Source organism: Mercurialis annua, linkage group LG4 (assembly GCF_937616625.2).
Source record: "Mercurialis annua linkage group LG4, ddMerAnnu1.2, whole genome shotgun sequence".
NCBI classification, from domain to species: domain Eukaryota; kingdom Viridiplantae; phylum Streptophyta; class Magnoliopsida; order Malpighiales; family Euphorbiaceae; genus Mercurialis; species Mercurialis annua.
Genome location: NC_065573.1, coordinates 22,039,204 through 22,054,811, shown reverse-complemented (window position 1 = coordinate 22,054,811; position 15,608 = coordinate 22,039,204). Strand labels below are relative to the sequence as shown.

The following is a 15,608-nucleotide window of genomic DNA, read 5'->3' as shown; positions in this document are numbered from 1 at the left end:
CAATTTAAGTTGTAACTCTTTAAAATAAACTCAATTATTTCCGGAGCATATGAAAATAAGAAACTTTAAAAACATTAATAATGTAAATATGTTGAAATCCATAAAGGATCAAATCACTGGCGAAGCCACTCAAATACTGACACATGCTTTCACACAGAGACATAAATTTCTTTAAAAAAAAATTAATTATAAATTCCGTCTTGATTGATATAAAAAATATCGATTAGAGCTTCTTACCTGATATTATTATCTGGCTACGCCACTAGATCGAATTGTCTTATTTAGTAGAGTTATAGACTAAACAATCAAAATAGAACATATTTGATTTATACGATCTCATTTCACAAGTTTAAGGACATAAATGATACTTTTACTTAAAAGACTTCTAAGAAGCAACCGTGTCAATATTGACGAGGTCAACTTCGCGTGTTCTCTGTCCCTATATAAATCCCAAAACACTACTTCTCTTCCCAATATCACATTCTTTCTTTTAGCATTCTTGATTCTTTATTTTGGTTCTTGATTCTGGTTCCTGGTTTTTTACTCTCGATATTCTTGATTCTTGATTTTGGTTCTTGATTCTTGAAAATCTTAGTCGTATGGCAGAAAAACAAGCTTTGAATGGAGCCTATTACGGCCCAGCAATCCCACCACCACAAAACTACCACCGTCATGGCCGCGGTTCAGGCTGCGGCTGCGGCTGTTGCCTCTTAAGCTGCTTACTGAAGATCATAGTCACCGCCGTCGTGGTTCTTGGTCTTGCCGTCCTCATATTCTGGCTCGTAGTACGTCCCAATAAAGTCAAGTTCCATGTAACAGAAGCTACTCTCTCGGAGTTCAATATTGCAAACAATAATCTCCGTTACAATTTAGCTCTCAACATCACTGTGCGTAACCCTAACAAGAAACTGGGTGTATACTACGATAGAATTGAGGCGAGACCACGCTACGAAGATCAAAGATTCGATTCTAAATTCTTGACTCCATTTTATCAGGGACACAAAAATACCAAAGTTTTGACTCCTTCATTTCAAGGAGAGCATGTGATTCTTCTAGCTGGCGATAAACTGGTTGATTATAATCAAGAAAAGGTATCTGGGATTTACAGCATTGATTTAACTCTGTATTTGAAGATTAGATTCAAGATTGGCGATATTAAAGTGGGAACATTCAAGCCCAAGATTCAGTGTGAGTTGAAGGTTCCTCTCAATAACACTGCTGGTATTTTTCAGAGAACCGAGTGTGATTGGGATTATTGATCATGGTTTTGCATGATCTATATCAGTTTTTCCTTTTTCATGTTATCGGTTTCATTTCTTGATTATATTGTTATTCTTTGTTTTTTTCTTCTTGATTTTGCTTATTGTACTCATATATTTAGAGATTATTATTCTTTTTGATGTGTTATGTATATGAGCATATGGCTGATGTATATAAATAAATAATTTCGTACGTTATTTTCTTTTTTTCCGAGTTATTGATCATTGACTACTGATTGATCGACTTTTTCTCCAGCTGAAAGAGCTGTTTATGTGAAGTAATTTAATCGAATTTGTGATTAATATTATACAAACAAATTGGCGATTAGCGGAGTTGTTTATGTGAAGCAACTTGATGAAAAATTGGTGATTAAGAATAATATTAGTAAGGCCAAATGTTGTAAAAAGGCCAAACCTTTTATAAAAGTTTCACAAAAGTCCTGACCTTTCAATTTTGTCGATTTTGACGAAAAACAAATTATTTGGTTTCAGTTGTGGCCAACTCTCAATTTGATTTCAATTTGCCTATGTGGTGCCTATGTGACGCCTATGTGGCATGCCAAATATTAAAAGTTCAGCACTTTTGTGAAACCAAATAATACATTTTTGGCCAAAATTGACAAAATTGAAAGGTCATGATTTTTGTGAAACCAAATAATCAGTTTTTGGCCAAAATCGACAAAATTAAAAGGTCAGGACTTTTGTGAAACTTTTGGCCTTTTTAATAACATTTGGCCTATTAGTAATGCACTTACGTCTTTTGACCAATGTTTTTAAAACCGGACCGGAGATCGAACCGGCTTCGTCGGGGGTTCACGGTTCGACCGGTTCAACCGGGTTCAACCGGATTTTTTAATTATAATAAATATAAATTATTTAAATTAAAAATATGTATCATAACTATAAAATATGATAAAATATTTAAATAAAATTATCTTTAAATAGAATTTATTATCAAATGTGTGAAATATAATAATAATTGATCAATATTTATCTGTGTATAGAATAATTATATGTATGAGAAAAACTATAATTTTTAAAAAACATAACTTTTAATTTAACTTATCATTATATTTTAATTTTAAAATAATTTATTATGAATATAATTATATAATAATATTCAAGAGATAAATATATAATTTTTAAATTTTAATAATTAATAATATTTAAATAAAAAATATAATATAGTATGTTATAAATAAAAATATGATAATATGTAAAAAAAAACAATTATAATTTTTTTCATGTAATATAATTATAAATAATTAATATTTAAAAATATATTTTCTTGATTTATATTTAAGAGTATTGTCACGACCCGAAATCTCGAGTCGAGACCGGCGCTAGGGAATGGGAGTGGTTGCTCCGAAACCCGTAGCAAGCCTGAAAAACACTATAAATTTTTCGCTTTGAAAATAGAAATGTATGAAACATTTATTAAATAACTGATGAGATAAAACATCAGAGTTTTAAATGTGCTTTAAAACATTTAAATACAATAAGACTATACTAGTCTACTGCGGACAACTAGAACTTAAAACCTTCTTTACAGTCTTTTATCAAAGTAGACTTCCGAGAAATAAACGTTCGGAAGCCTTCATCAAAATCGGACCAGCTTTCCTGAAAAATAATTCCACAACGTGGGTCAGATATACTGGTGAGTTCATGCCGTTACAAATAAATATTTCATAAAGTTAAAAACCGTTTTATATTTAAAATAACTTTATGTATTTTCGAAATCCTTTGAAAACATCTTTAAAACAATTGAAGCCTGAGCTCACACATAACATATTTCAATCAAGACTTCAATATCAAAGAATGTCAACCATATACGTTGACCTTTAAATTAAACCACATTTCTTAAATTCGTCCATCTACATTGATGGCGAAACTTATCAACACATCATACATGCATAATCTTATGGGACCGATAGCACAGCCAACCGATCAACCATATCCACAACATACATAAATCTTAAGGGACCGATAGCACAGCCAACCGATCAACCTTATTCACCTGAGACCGATAGCACAGCCAACCGATCTAACACACACCCACATTCCTGACATCGATAGCGAAGCCAACCGATGTAACACACACACATAAACTGACATCGATAGCGAAGCCAACCGATGTAACACACACACACATAAACTGACATCGATAGCGAAGCCAACCGATGTAACACACACACACAAAATATTATGGGACCGATAGCACAGCCAACCGATCAACCATATTCACCTGCCATCGATAGCGAAGCCAACCGATGTAACACACATACACATTCCTGACATCGATAGCGAAGCCAACCGATGTAACACACACACATAAACTGACATCGATAGCGAAGCCAACCGATGTAACACACACACACATAAACTGACATCGATAGCGAAGCCAACCGATGTAACACACACACACAAAATATTATGGGACCGATAGCACAGCCAACCGATCAACCATATTCACCTGACATCGATAGCGAAGCCAACCGATGTAACACACACACAAATTCCTGACATCGATAGCGAAGCCAACCGATGTAACACACACACATAAACTGACATCGATAGCGAAGCCAACCGATGTAACACACACACATAAACTGACATCGATAGCGAAGCCAACCGATGTAACACACACACACATTCCTGACATCGATAGCGAAGCCAACCGATGTAACACACACACACATAATCTGACATCGATAGCACAGCCAACCGATGTAACACACATTCAAGCATAAGCAAATGCATAATAATTCTCAAAACTATGTGTGTACCTTTGTATATCAAAATAATATATACATATAGTATATACATAAAACATACATCCATACAAGGCATGTAAACATATAACACCGCAACACATATATCACACAGTATGTTAAAATATGAGACTTTACGAATACCGAAATGTAAAAACATGTACTCACAGAAACCGTTTAACTACGGTATTACTCCGTCAATGCTCATTTAAACAACTCCGTTAATTCCCTTGGTCCTCCGACTCGGTAGCTCGACAACTTGTCGAATCTAGTTAGGATTAAAAATATTAATTCTCTTAATTAATAAAATCCTAACTCTAAAATTAACTCTATACCATCTTATTCCTTATTTAATAACTCTATATTTTTATTCATGTCATTTTTTCTTTACTTATCTCTTTTTACACATAAAACCATTTTTCAGAAATATTCATTTAAATATTTCATTTTTTATGAATATACTTTAATATATAAAATATATTTCTTTATATAGAATAATACTTTCCACTACAAGGTTATTTATTTAAATTTATTAAAACAGCCCCGCATTAGCTTAAATTCCATTTTTGGTTAAAATACCAAAATACCCTCAAACTTTTCAAAATTGACCATTTAGGTCCTTTCGTAAATCAATAAATTTCAAAATCAACAAAATCATTTTATCTCAGATTATTAACTTGCATAATCTGGAATCTTTGGCTAACATACCATGTAATCCCTCAATATTGGAAAAAATACAATTTAACTCAAAAACTCTAGTTTTCGGCAAACATATTCAATTCTTTCAAAATTCTTTAAAATTCTCAAAATCATTTCACATCAGATTATACACATCAAAAATCTGGAAATATGGTTAAAATACTGATTGGTCCTTTATTTTTTAAAAAAAATACATTTTAAACCTAAAACTTTAAATTTTGACAATCAAGTCCAAATCCAACCAAATTCAATAAATCATCAAATCTCAAACTCAGAATCCCAACTATGGTTTGATCACTCCAGTCACCAAATTCCGGTCACCGGATTCCGGTCAAACTCCGATGAGCTTTAAAAACCGTTAAAACGTTCAAAAATTATTTTTACACAATTTTAATCACCCAAAAATCAACCAATACATATTTTAATTTAATATTTTAAAAACAGCAGCCCCTAAATCACAATAAATTATTTTTTCATGGTTTTAATAATTTAAAACCGATTAAACAATTAATAATCAAAACCGATTATTAAACCACCAAAACACTACACAAAAATCATTTAAACTCCACAAATAATTATCAAACATATTTCATAAATTTTTTCATAAATAGTTTCTGCCCAGAATTTAAAATGACAGTTTTACCCTTTTTCCACAAATTTTAGCCGAATAGAGTTATTAAAAATTAAACCCGATTATTAAACCGCTAAAAATTCACCATCAACCATTTAATTAACATCAACCACAAATATAACTCATCCATAAATAAAATTATTTCCAGAAATTAAAAATCCCTTTATTTACCATTTTAAGCTATTTTTAAGCTTTAAAACAATTAAAAATCGAATTTCAAACCTTTAAATTAACACCCGAATTAATTAACATTTTTAATCCACAAAAATTACACTTTAAAGCATATATAAATCTCAACATATAGATCAGCCCAGAAATTTAAATAAATAATTTAATTTTCACGGAAAAATTATTTAAAAACCGAAACCCATATAAACAATTACTAAAACTAGTTAATCAACCATCAAACATCACATATAAACCATCCTATGCATGTTTCTAACACTTAACCAACATCAGCAACTAAAAGTAAGGTTTTGAGCTTGAAATTATACCTCAAACGAACATGCAAACACACATACACGATCTACGCAATATTCCCGACAATTTTCGTGAAGAAAGTTTTGAGAGAAAATAAAAGTATAAGGTTTTGTGTTGGGAGCTATGGAGTATTCGGCACCCACAAAATGAAGAAGATGATGGATTAACTTGGGCACCAAGTTTAAGTAGAGAAAATATCTAGATATTAAATCATGTTTCAATTATTTACAAGTTTGCCATTATGGCATTCTTGTAAATAATTCGAACTCTAGGGGCAAAATAATTTCAACTTTACCAAATATTAAAAAACATTAAATCATATCATATGGGCTGAGTTAAAATATTTTTGGGCCTTTAAAAATATTTAAAATAATTATTTTTACGGTTTTTAGTGAAAAATCGCAAAATTCACTTTTAACACGTAAAATTGCCAAAAATCACATTTAAGGCAAACACATAGCAAATCACATTTTCACCCTTATAAATTCATCACGTGAATTTATTCACTATTTTCGAGGTCCTAATTAATTAAAATCGGACACACACGAAAATAAACACTAAAAAATTCTACGGGGTATTACATTCACCCCTCCTTAAAATAATTCGTCCTCGAATTATAATATCACTTATACTCCAACATTTTCTTTTCCACATCATCAATACTTCTTTGAAGACTTTTCCATTTAAGTCTCAGAATGTTTCATACCATGTTGTTCATTACTCTATAAACATATCTCCTTATTTAGGCCTTACAAGGTATATTTTCCTTGTCCTATTCCTTTTTTTACATTACAGAGCCAATGTCTCAGCGTACGTACGTTAAAAACTTATATGTTTAAAATTACTTTGTTTTCCACTTATAAAATCATGCCATAATTGTGCACCGGTGTGATGACTTCTCTCATCACCAAGAGTTGCAATGACATTCCTCTTTTCTTTTCAATATACATAATGTACATGATGCATGTCCTAATAGTGAACATAATATGAATGTAGTGATGCAATTCTATTCGTGCCAATGCAATGCCGGCATAAATCGTCTCCGGGCACAATCATGTGTTTATAAAACATTCCTTTTTCATTAAACACATTTGTTTTTATAAAAATGGCGCCATCGTAAGTTTCTATAGACATAGGGCTCTGCGAAATCACTTATTCCAAAAGATTTTTATCTTCTCTTCTCTTATTTTCCTTGAAGTTTGGTTTCCATAGCCAAAACATTCATCTCTGACTTTGTTCAGTTGTGAGGGGTCAGGAATTTTACCAAATTGGATTAATGCGCTTTCGAGTTGTCTTACACCGTCGACAACTTGCACAAAATCCCTGTCTCTCTGACTCAACAGTCCTATAAACTGAGGTCATAATCCCTTCACAAACATGATGTTTACTCCGACTCGATCTGCCATCAAGTCTGGAGCAAATCTGCTCAATCGATTAAACTCGGTAACATATTCCTGAACAGATTTGTTACCTCGAGTTAACGATAACAGTTTGTCCCGGTTACCTATGATTACCGCAAACGGTAAGAAGAAATCCTTATATCGGGTCACAAACTATGCCCATGTTATATGACCCATTATTGGTCCAATTACTTGTCGAAACCAATCCTTGGCTGGACCTTTCATCGACATCTCCATTAACAACATTGTCTGTTTTTCGTTAGCTTGAAGTGTATGAGCATTTTGCTCGACTTCTTCCAAAAAGTCTAACGCATCACTTGATCCATCAAAATCCTTTGGGTTCAGTTTTACATATGCTAACACCAGATCTCTATCAAAATTTCTCTCTTCTCATGCTGGTGTTGCATCTACTGTCCTATTATTAACACACAACTCCACCAATCCGTAACTTCTGTTACTAACTGATGTATATCAACATTGGGTTGTTGCGGCATTCCTGGTGCCTGCACATTCCCAGCTTGATATGTTACAGGTCCTTCTCGACCTCTACCTTGTCCACGGCCTCTATCCGCCGGTTGAACTGGTACACGTTCATTATCTAAGGCTTTTCCTAAAGTCTCGTTTAATCGCCGTGCGCTTGCACGCGCTCGCGTATTTCTTTGCTCGGCCATTCTAAGGCACAAAGAAATCTAAACACATTCTTAATAACATGATATACGTATCATGTTCGCAAAGTTTTTATCGTATACGTAGTCGCGTCTCATTCTTACTTTACGTATTAGGCTATAATAACAATTTCATTTGTCTATTTCATATATGGCTATAATTCATGTGTTCTATACGTTTCGTATACACTATTCCATTGCATGCACACAACAATCAATCACATTACATGCACATAATCATATCATAGCCATCACCAATACATAAAAATTAGGTTCAAAGAAAACCCAATTCATTTATGATTTACTCCATCATAACACATACCATAAGCCTCGAGAGTGTACTACTCTACGTAGACTAAACAACAATCAAAACATATAATCATTCAATTAAACAATTCACAACGCACATATCACCATATGTCATACATATAAGCCATATCCTAATGATAATCAACTCATTTAGGAATTCTCGGCTAAAGCACATAACGCAAGTCTCGTGAGTATATCTCTCTACGCAGACTTTATCACATTCGAAAGCATATCACTCCTTTCAGTGATTACGCTATAAACATACCACATCAATCAATCAATCATACTCATAATAAACACACATTTCATAGATAATATGAGTCTCGAGAGTATACAACTCCTCGCAGACTATATACTCGAAAGCGTAATGCTTACTCGAGTAACCACAAACATATATTGTGCTAACACACACATTTAACTCATATCCTGATACCACACATAGGAAAGGACGTTTTGAAAATCATTTGAAAAACCGATGAAAACGTTTAAAAGACATGACTGGAAATCCTATAATCCGCAGTAATTCCTAACTTAACCTAGTGACATTGTATATTGCTCCTAGGTACATACAACATCTACACAACTAGCAGTGGTATCTCTGACCAACTGCACTCAATTCACATATTAGCAGAGGTAACTGGACCAACTGCTCTGATACCACCTTTGTCACGACCCGAAATCTCGAGTCGAGACCGGCGCTAGGGAATGGGAGTGGTTGCTCCGAAACCCGTAGCAAGCCTGAAAAACACTATAAATTTTTCGCTTTGAAAATAGAAATGTATGAAACATTTATTAAATAACTGATGAGATAAAACATCAGAGTTTTAAATGTGCTTTAAAACATTTAAATACAATAAGACTATACTAGTCTACTGCGGACAACTAGAACTTAAAACCTTCTTTACAGTCTTTTATCAAAGTAGACTTCCGAGAAATAAACGTTCGGAAGCCTTCATCAAAATCGGACCAGCTTTCCTGAAAAATAATTCCACAACGTGGGTCAGATATACTGGTGAGTTCATGCCGTTACAAATAAATATTTCATAAAGTTAAAAACCGTTTTATATTTAAAATAACTTTATGTATTTTCGAAATCCTTTGAAAACATCTTTAAAACAATTGAAGCCTGAGCTCACACATAACATATTTCAATCAAGACTTCAATATCAAAGAATGTCAACCATATACGTTGACCTTTAAATTAAACCACATTTCTTAAATTCGTCCATCTACATTGATGGCGAAACTTATCAACACATCATACATGCATAATCTTATGGGACCGATAGCACAGCCAACCGATCAACCATATCCACAACATACATAAATCTTAAGGGACCGATAGCACAGCCAACCGATCAACCTTATTCACCTGAGACCGATAGCACAGCCAACCGATCTAACACACACCCACATTCCTGACATCGATAGCGAAGCCAACCGATGTAACACACACACATAAACTGACATCGATAGCGAAGCCAACCGATGTAACACACACACACATAAACTGACATCGATAGCGAAGCCAACCGATGTAACACACACACACAAAATATTATGGGACCGATAGCACAGCCAACCGATCAACCATATTCACCTGACATCGATAGCGAAGCCAACCGATGTAACACACATACACATTCCTGACATCGATAGCGAAGCCAACCGATGTAACACACACACATAAACTGACATCGATTGCGAAGCCAACCGATGTAACACACACACACATAAACTGACATCGATAGCGAAGCCAACCGATGTAACACACACACACAAAATATTATGGGACCGATAGCACAGCCAACCGATCAACCATATTCACCTGACATCGATAGCGAAGCCAACCGATGTAACACACACACAAATTCCTGACATCGATAGCGAAGCCAACCGATGTAACACACACACATAAACTGACATCGATAGCGAAGCCAACCGATGTAACACACACACATAAACTGACATCGATAGCGAAGCCAACCGATGTAACACACACACACATTCCTGACATCGATAGCGAAGCCAACCGATGTAACACACACACACATAATCTGACATCGATAGCACAGCCAACCGATGTAACACACATTCAAGCATAAGCAAATGCATAATAATTCTCAAAACTATGTGTGTACCTTTGTATATCAAAATAATATATACATATAGTATATACATAAAACATACATCCATACAAGGCATGTAAACATATAACACCGCAACACATATATCACACAGTATGTTAAAATATGAGACTTTACGAATACCGAAATGTAAAAACATGTACTCACAGAAACCGTTTAACTACGGTATTACTCCGTCAATGCTCATTTAAACAACTCCGTTAATTCCCTTGGTCCTCCGACTCGGTAGCTCGACAACTTGTCGAATCTAGTTAGGATTAAAAATATTAATTCTCTTAATTAATAAAATCCTAACTCTAAAATTAACTCTATACCATCTTATTCCTTATTTAATAACTCTATATTTTTATTCATGTCATTTTTTCTTTACTTATCTCTTTTTACACATAAAACCATTTTTCAGAAATATTCATTTAAATATTTCATTTTTTATGAATATACTTTAATATATAAAATATATTTCTTTATATAGAATAATACTTTCCACTACAAGGTTATTTATTTAAATTTATTAAAACAGCCCCGCATTAGCTTAAATTCCATTTTTGGTTAAAATACCAAAATACCCTCAAACTTTTCAAAATTGACCATTTAGGTCCTTTCGTAAATCAATAAATTTCAAAATCAACAAAATCATTTTATCTCAGATTATTAACTTGCATAATCTGGAATCTTTGGCTAACATACCATGTAATCCCTCAATATTGGAAAAAATACAATTTAACTCAAAAACTCTAGTTTTCGGCAAACATATTCAATTCTTTCAAAATTCTTTAAAATTCTCAAAATCATTTCACATCAGATTATACACATCAAAAATCTGGAAATATGGTTAAAATACTGATTGGTCCTTTATTTTTTTAAAAAAATACATTTTAAACCTAAAACTTTAAATTTTGACAATCAAGTCCAAATCCAACCAAATTCAATAAATCATCAAATCTCAAACTCAGAATCCCAACTATGGTTTGATCACTCCAGTCACCAAATTCCGGTCACCGGATTCCGGTCAAACTCCGATGAGCTTTAAAAACCGTTAAAACGTTCAAAAATTATTTTTACACAATTTTAATCACCCAAAAATCAACCAATACATATTTTAATTTAATATTTTAAAAACAGCAGCCCCTAAATCACAATAAATTATTTTTTCATGGTTTTAATAATTTAAAACCGATTAAACAATTAATAATCAAAACCGATTATTAAACCACCAAAACACTACACAAAAATCATTTAAACTCCACAAATAATTATCAAACATATTTCATAAATTTTTTCATAAATAGTTTCTGCCCAGAATTTAAAATGACAGTTTTACCCTTTTTCCACAAATTTTAGCCGAATAGAGTTATTAAAAATTAAACCCGATTATTAAACCGCTAAAAATTCACCATCAACCATTTAATTAACATCAACCACAAATATAACTCATCCATAAATAAAATTATTTCCAGAAATTAAAAATCCCTTTATTTACCATTTTAAGCTATTTTTAAGCTTTAAAACAATTAAAAATCGAATTTCAAACCTTTAAATTAACACCCGAATTAATTAACATTTTTAATCCACAAAAATTACACTTTAAAGCATATATAAATCTCAACATATAGATCAGCCCAGAAATTTAAATAAATAATTTAATTTTCACGGAAAAATTATTTAAAAACCGAAACCCATATAAACAATTACTAAAACTAGTTAATCAACCATCAAACATCACATATAAACCATCCTATGCATGTTTCTAACACTTAACCAACATCAGCAACTAAAAGTAAGGTTTTGAGCTTGAAATTATACCTCAAACGAACATGCAAACACACATACACGATCTACGCAATATTCCCGACAATTTTCGTGAAGAAAGTTTTGAGAGAAAATAAAAGTATAAGGTTTTGTGTTGGGAGCTATGGAGTATTCGGCACCCACAAAATGAAGAAGATGATGGATTAACTTGGGCACCAAGTTTAAGTAGAGAAAATATCTAGATATTAAATCATGTTTCAATTATTTACAAGTTTGCCATTATGGCATTCTTGTAAATAATTCGAACTCTAGGGGCAAAATAATTTCAACTTTACCAAATATTAAAAAACATTAAATCATATCATATGGGCTGAGTTAAAATATTTTTGGGCCTTTAAAAATATTTAAAATAATTATTTTTACGGTTTTTAGTGAAAAATCGCAAAATTCACTTTTAACACGTAAAATTGCCAAAAATCACATTTAAGGCAAACACATAGCAAATCACATTTTCACCCTTATAAATTCATCACGTGAATTTATTCACTATTTTCGAGGTCCTAATTAATTAAAATCGGACACACACGAAAATAAACACTAAAAAATTCTACGGGGTATTACAAGTATATAATAATATTAGAGAGAGTTGGTGTTTTTTTTAGTGAAAATTTTATTTCATAAAAGTTAAAATGACATGTGAGAGAGAAAATAGTAAGAGTAATTAATATGAGAGAGAAAAATCAATGCACATGGGTGAGAGAAGGAAAAGACACACATGGTAGGGGCCACAAATGTACTTTCTAGCCAAAAAAAGTGTTTTTTTGCCTATTTTATTAAAAACCGGATTTGTCCGATTTTTGGGCAAAATCCGGTTTTTCCGGTCAAATCCGGTTTTTGACCGGTTTTGACCGGTTTTTAATATTCCGATTTTAACAGAAAACCGAACCGGACATCCAGCCGGTTCCCGGTTAATCCGGTCCGACCGGCCGGTCCGGTCCGGTTTTCAAAACATTGCTTTTGACTTGTCGATATTGCCTGGTTTGAACAAGTCTTTATTGATTTTGGCGTTGAGGTGTTACCATCAAGTTTTTCATTATGAGGAAGGAAAAGAAAGCTATATCAATGGGCAAAAAAATGAATGAAATAATATGAAAAATGGAATTGGGTTTGTTGATAATGTTAAAAAGAAACATAGTATAGAAGCTAATTGGTAAAACGCAAAACGAGATCCTTTAACTTTTACTGTTTTGTGATTAAGTTCTCCAACTTTTCTTTTGTTTAATTACATTCCTAAACCTTTAATTTTGTCATCAATTAATCCCTGAATAACGGATGTCGGAAGCATTTATCAATATTCAAAGTTGACTCAATTGGTCACAAGTGTGGACAGTAAATATGAGACTTAAAAAAATCAAGATTTGAATTTTATATCCCACAAATGGAACTTATTGTAAGCATTTATGGATGAATTGTTAAAAAAAACCTATTAAATGGGAGGTTTGAGCGGTGGGATAGCGAGACTAGCCTCTTCGAGAGTTTACTCAGATGATCGGGCTCCGCTCTAAAGATGGTCGGGCTCCGTCGTGGGTTCCCTCATCACCCCTCAAAAAAAAAGGAGCACACGTTAAGTCTGATAAACAAAAAAAAGTCTATTATTATATATTTTTATAATTGGATCCTTCAAGTTTATTCTAATTAAATCCTCAAAATTTCATTTTTGGTATACTCAACACCCTACCAAATAAAAATAAAACGACGTATTATATAACAAAAACTTAAGTAATCATGTACCACGTTTTCATAGGTATTTTTTCTGAAATTTTATTTTCATAAAATTGGATATTAATTTTAAAACAAGATGAAGTTATTTATTTATATTAATTATTTTTATTAGATTTTTATTACCTAAAAATGCATGCAATTTAAATTGTTTTAGATAAATATGTTTAATTTTTTAGATAACTAAATTTAAACTAACCTATTATCTACAATTAGTTTTTTTAATTATTTAGTACTATGATTTGCAATTAATTTTTTTAATAAATTAAAATTATAAAAATAAAGTTAAGCGAGTCTTCAATAAAACTAAAGTTGAAGATTTTATTTATAAAAGAGGTAATAGTTAAATTTCATAATGTAATGGAGTTATATTTTTTAACAGACACTTCTTATTTTTGTTAGTCGGGAATTCACGAATCAATTTATAATATGTATTTTTAAAATAAAATCGTAAAAACTATGGTATTTTTTTTATATTTAAAGAAAAACTATTTTTGATAGTTTAATTTTACAACAAAAATATATGTATCTTAAATTAATTCTTATTAAAGTTTTGTTTTAACTTTATTTTACTTTATTAATTTATAAATAAATACAACTTTTTACTAAATGATATTTTTAAAATTAAAATATTAATATTTAATTATTTGATGGTGTTTTTTTAAAGGAGTCATATGTTACAACATTTGGCACTCTAATTTAGTAATTTCATTTGCAAAACGTGTGAATACAAGATTTAATGGATTAATTGCAAAACGTGTGAATCATAAAAGGTTATCGTTTTGATCACAAATAGCAGGATGATTTTATTAATTTTCATTAAAGGAATGTACAATCAGGAAAAATGTTATAGTGGTTGTAGTATTTGTTTTGAGGAAGAGGAGGTGAACTAATTCAAAATGATAAAGATATAAGCTTTTCTAATAATTTTTGTTGAAAATGGCTTATTTCATATTTTGTACTAAGTTGAAGTTGAAGAGGTGAATTATAAACATGGTTTAAATGCATAAAAAATCACCAACTTTCGCGTGTTTTTGATATTTAACACAAACTTTTAATTTTGGCATTAAAATACACGAACTGTCTGATTTTTGTAATAATACACGAATATCATTTTGGGCATAAAACGACACCGTTTCTCCCTTAAAACGGCATCGTTTTTGCCTTAAAACGACATCGTTTTTTGAAAAAAAATGCAAGTTTGGTCTTATATGCAAAAATTTAATAGTTCATGTATTTTTACGCCAAAATTAAAAGTTCGTGTTAAATACCAAAAACACGCGAAAGTTGATGATTTTTCGTGCATTTATACCTATAAACATCATGAACTTATGTAGGAAATGTAATGGAAATTCATCACTAAAAGTTTGAATGATTAGCAAATATTTATATTTTAAACTTACTAAGATTTAATAATATCATATAATTTAAATTATATTATTTTGTGTGACATAATAAATTTTTTAAGAGAAAAATACTCCAAGACCCCTCATATTTGTTCGATGAGCACTCTGTTAAATATAGGTACCTCAATTTAATTCCGTCAAAAATTAAGGGCTCTGCTAGTTCCGTTAATAATTGGTTGTTTACTTTCAAACGATTTGGTATCTTATTTTTAAGGTCAAATGTTTTAAAAACCCCCGACCTTTTAGCCCCTTTTCAATTATACCCTGACGTTGAAAATTTGTCAATTTTACCCTATTTTGAATTTTTGTGTTT

General features: G+C 31.7%; 1 protein-coding gene and 2 long non-coding RNA genes across 3 annotated transcripts; 1 reads left to right on the top strand and 2 right to left on the bottom strand.

Annotated features, from left to right (window-relative positions):
• Positions 1-476: 476 nt before the first annotated feature.
• Positions 477-1,457, top strand: LOC126679160 (NDR1/HIN1-like protein 10). Its single transcript, XM_050374107.2, has one exon. It carries the CDS (start codon positions 600-602, stop codon positions 1,257-1,259), a length of 660 nt encoding a protein of 219 aa, XP_050230064.1. The 5' UTR covers positions 477-599; the 3' UTR covers positions 1,260-1,457.
• A 1,233-nt stretch (positions 1,458-2,690) lies between these two features.
• Positions 2,691-6,073, bottom strand: LOC130015380 (uncharacterized). The gene is made up of 2 exons (XR_008790538.1): positions 5,855-6,073; positions 2,691-2,879 (listed from the first exon to the last, which is right to left on the bottom strand). It is a non-coding gene; the product is annotated as an uncharacterized LOC130015380 (long non-coding RNA).
• A 2,927-nt stretch (positions 6,074-9,000) lies between these two features.
• Positions 9,001-12,383, bottom strand: LOC126676440 (uncharacterized). The gene is made up of 2 exons (XR_008790533.1): positions 12,165-12,383; positions 9,001-9,189 (listed from the first exon to the last, which is right to left on the bottom strand). It is a non-coding gene; the product is annotated as an uncharacterized LOC126676440 (long non-coding RNA).
• Between the last annotated feature and the right edge of the window lie 3,225 nt (positions 12,384-15,608).

Excerpts from the sequence above, each read along its gene's own strand:
- LOC126679160 (XM_050374107.2), top strand. The coding sequence starts at position 600 with ATGGCAGAAAAACAAGCTTTGAATGGAGCCTATTACGGCCCAGCAATC.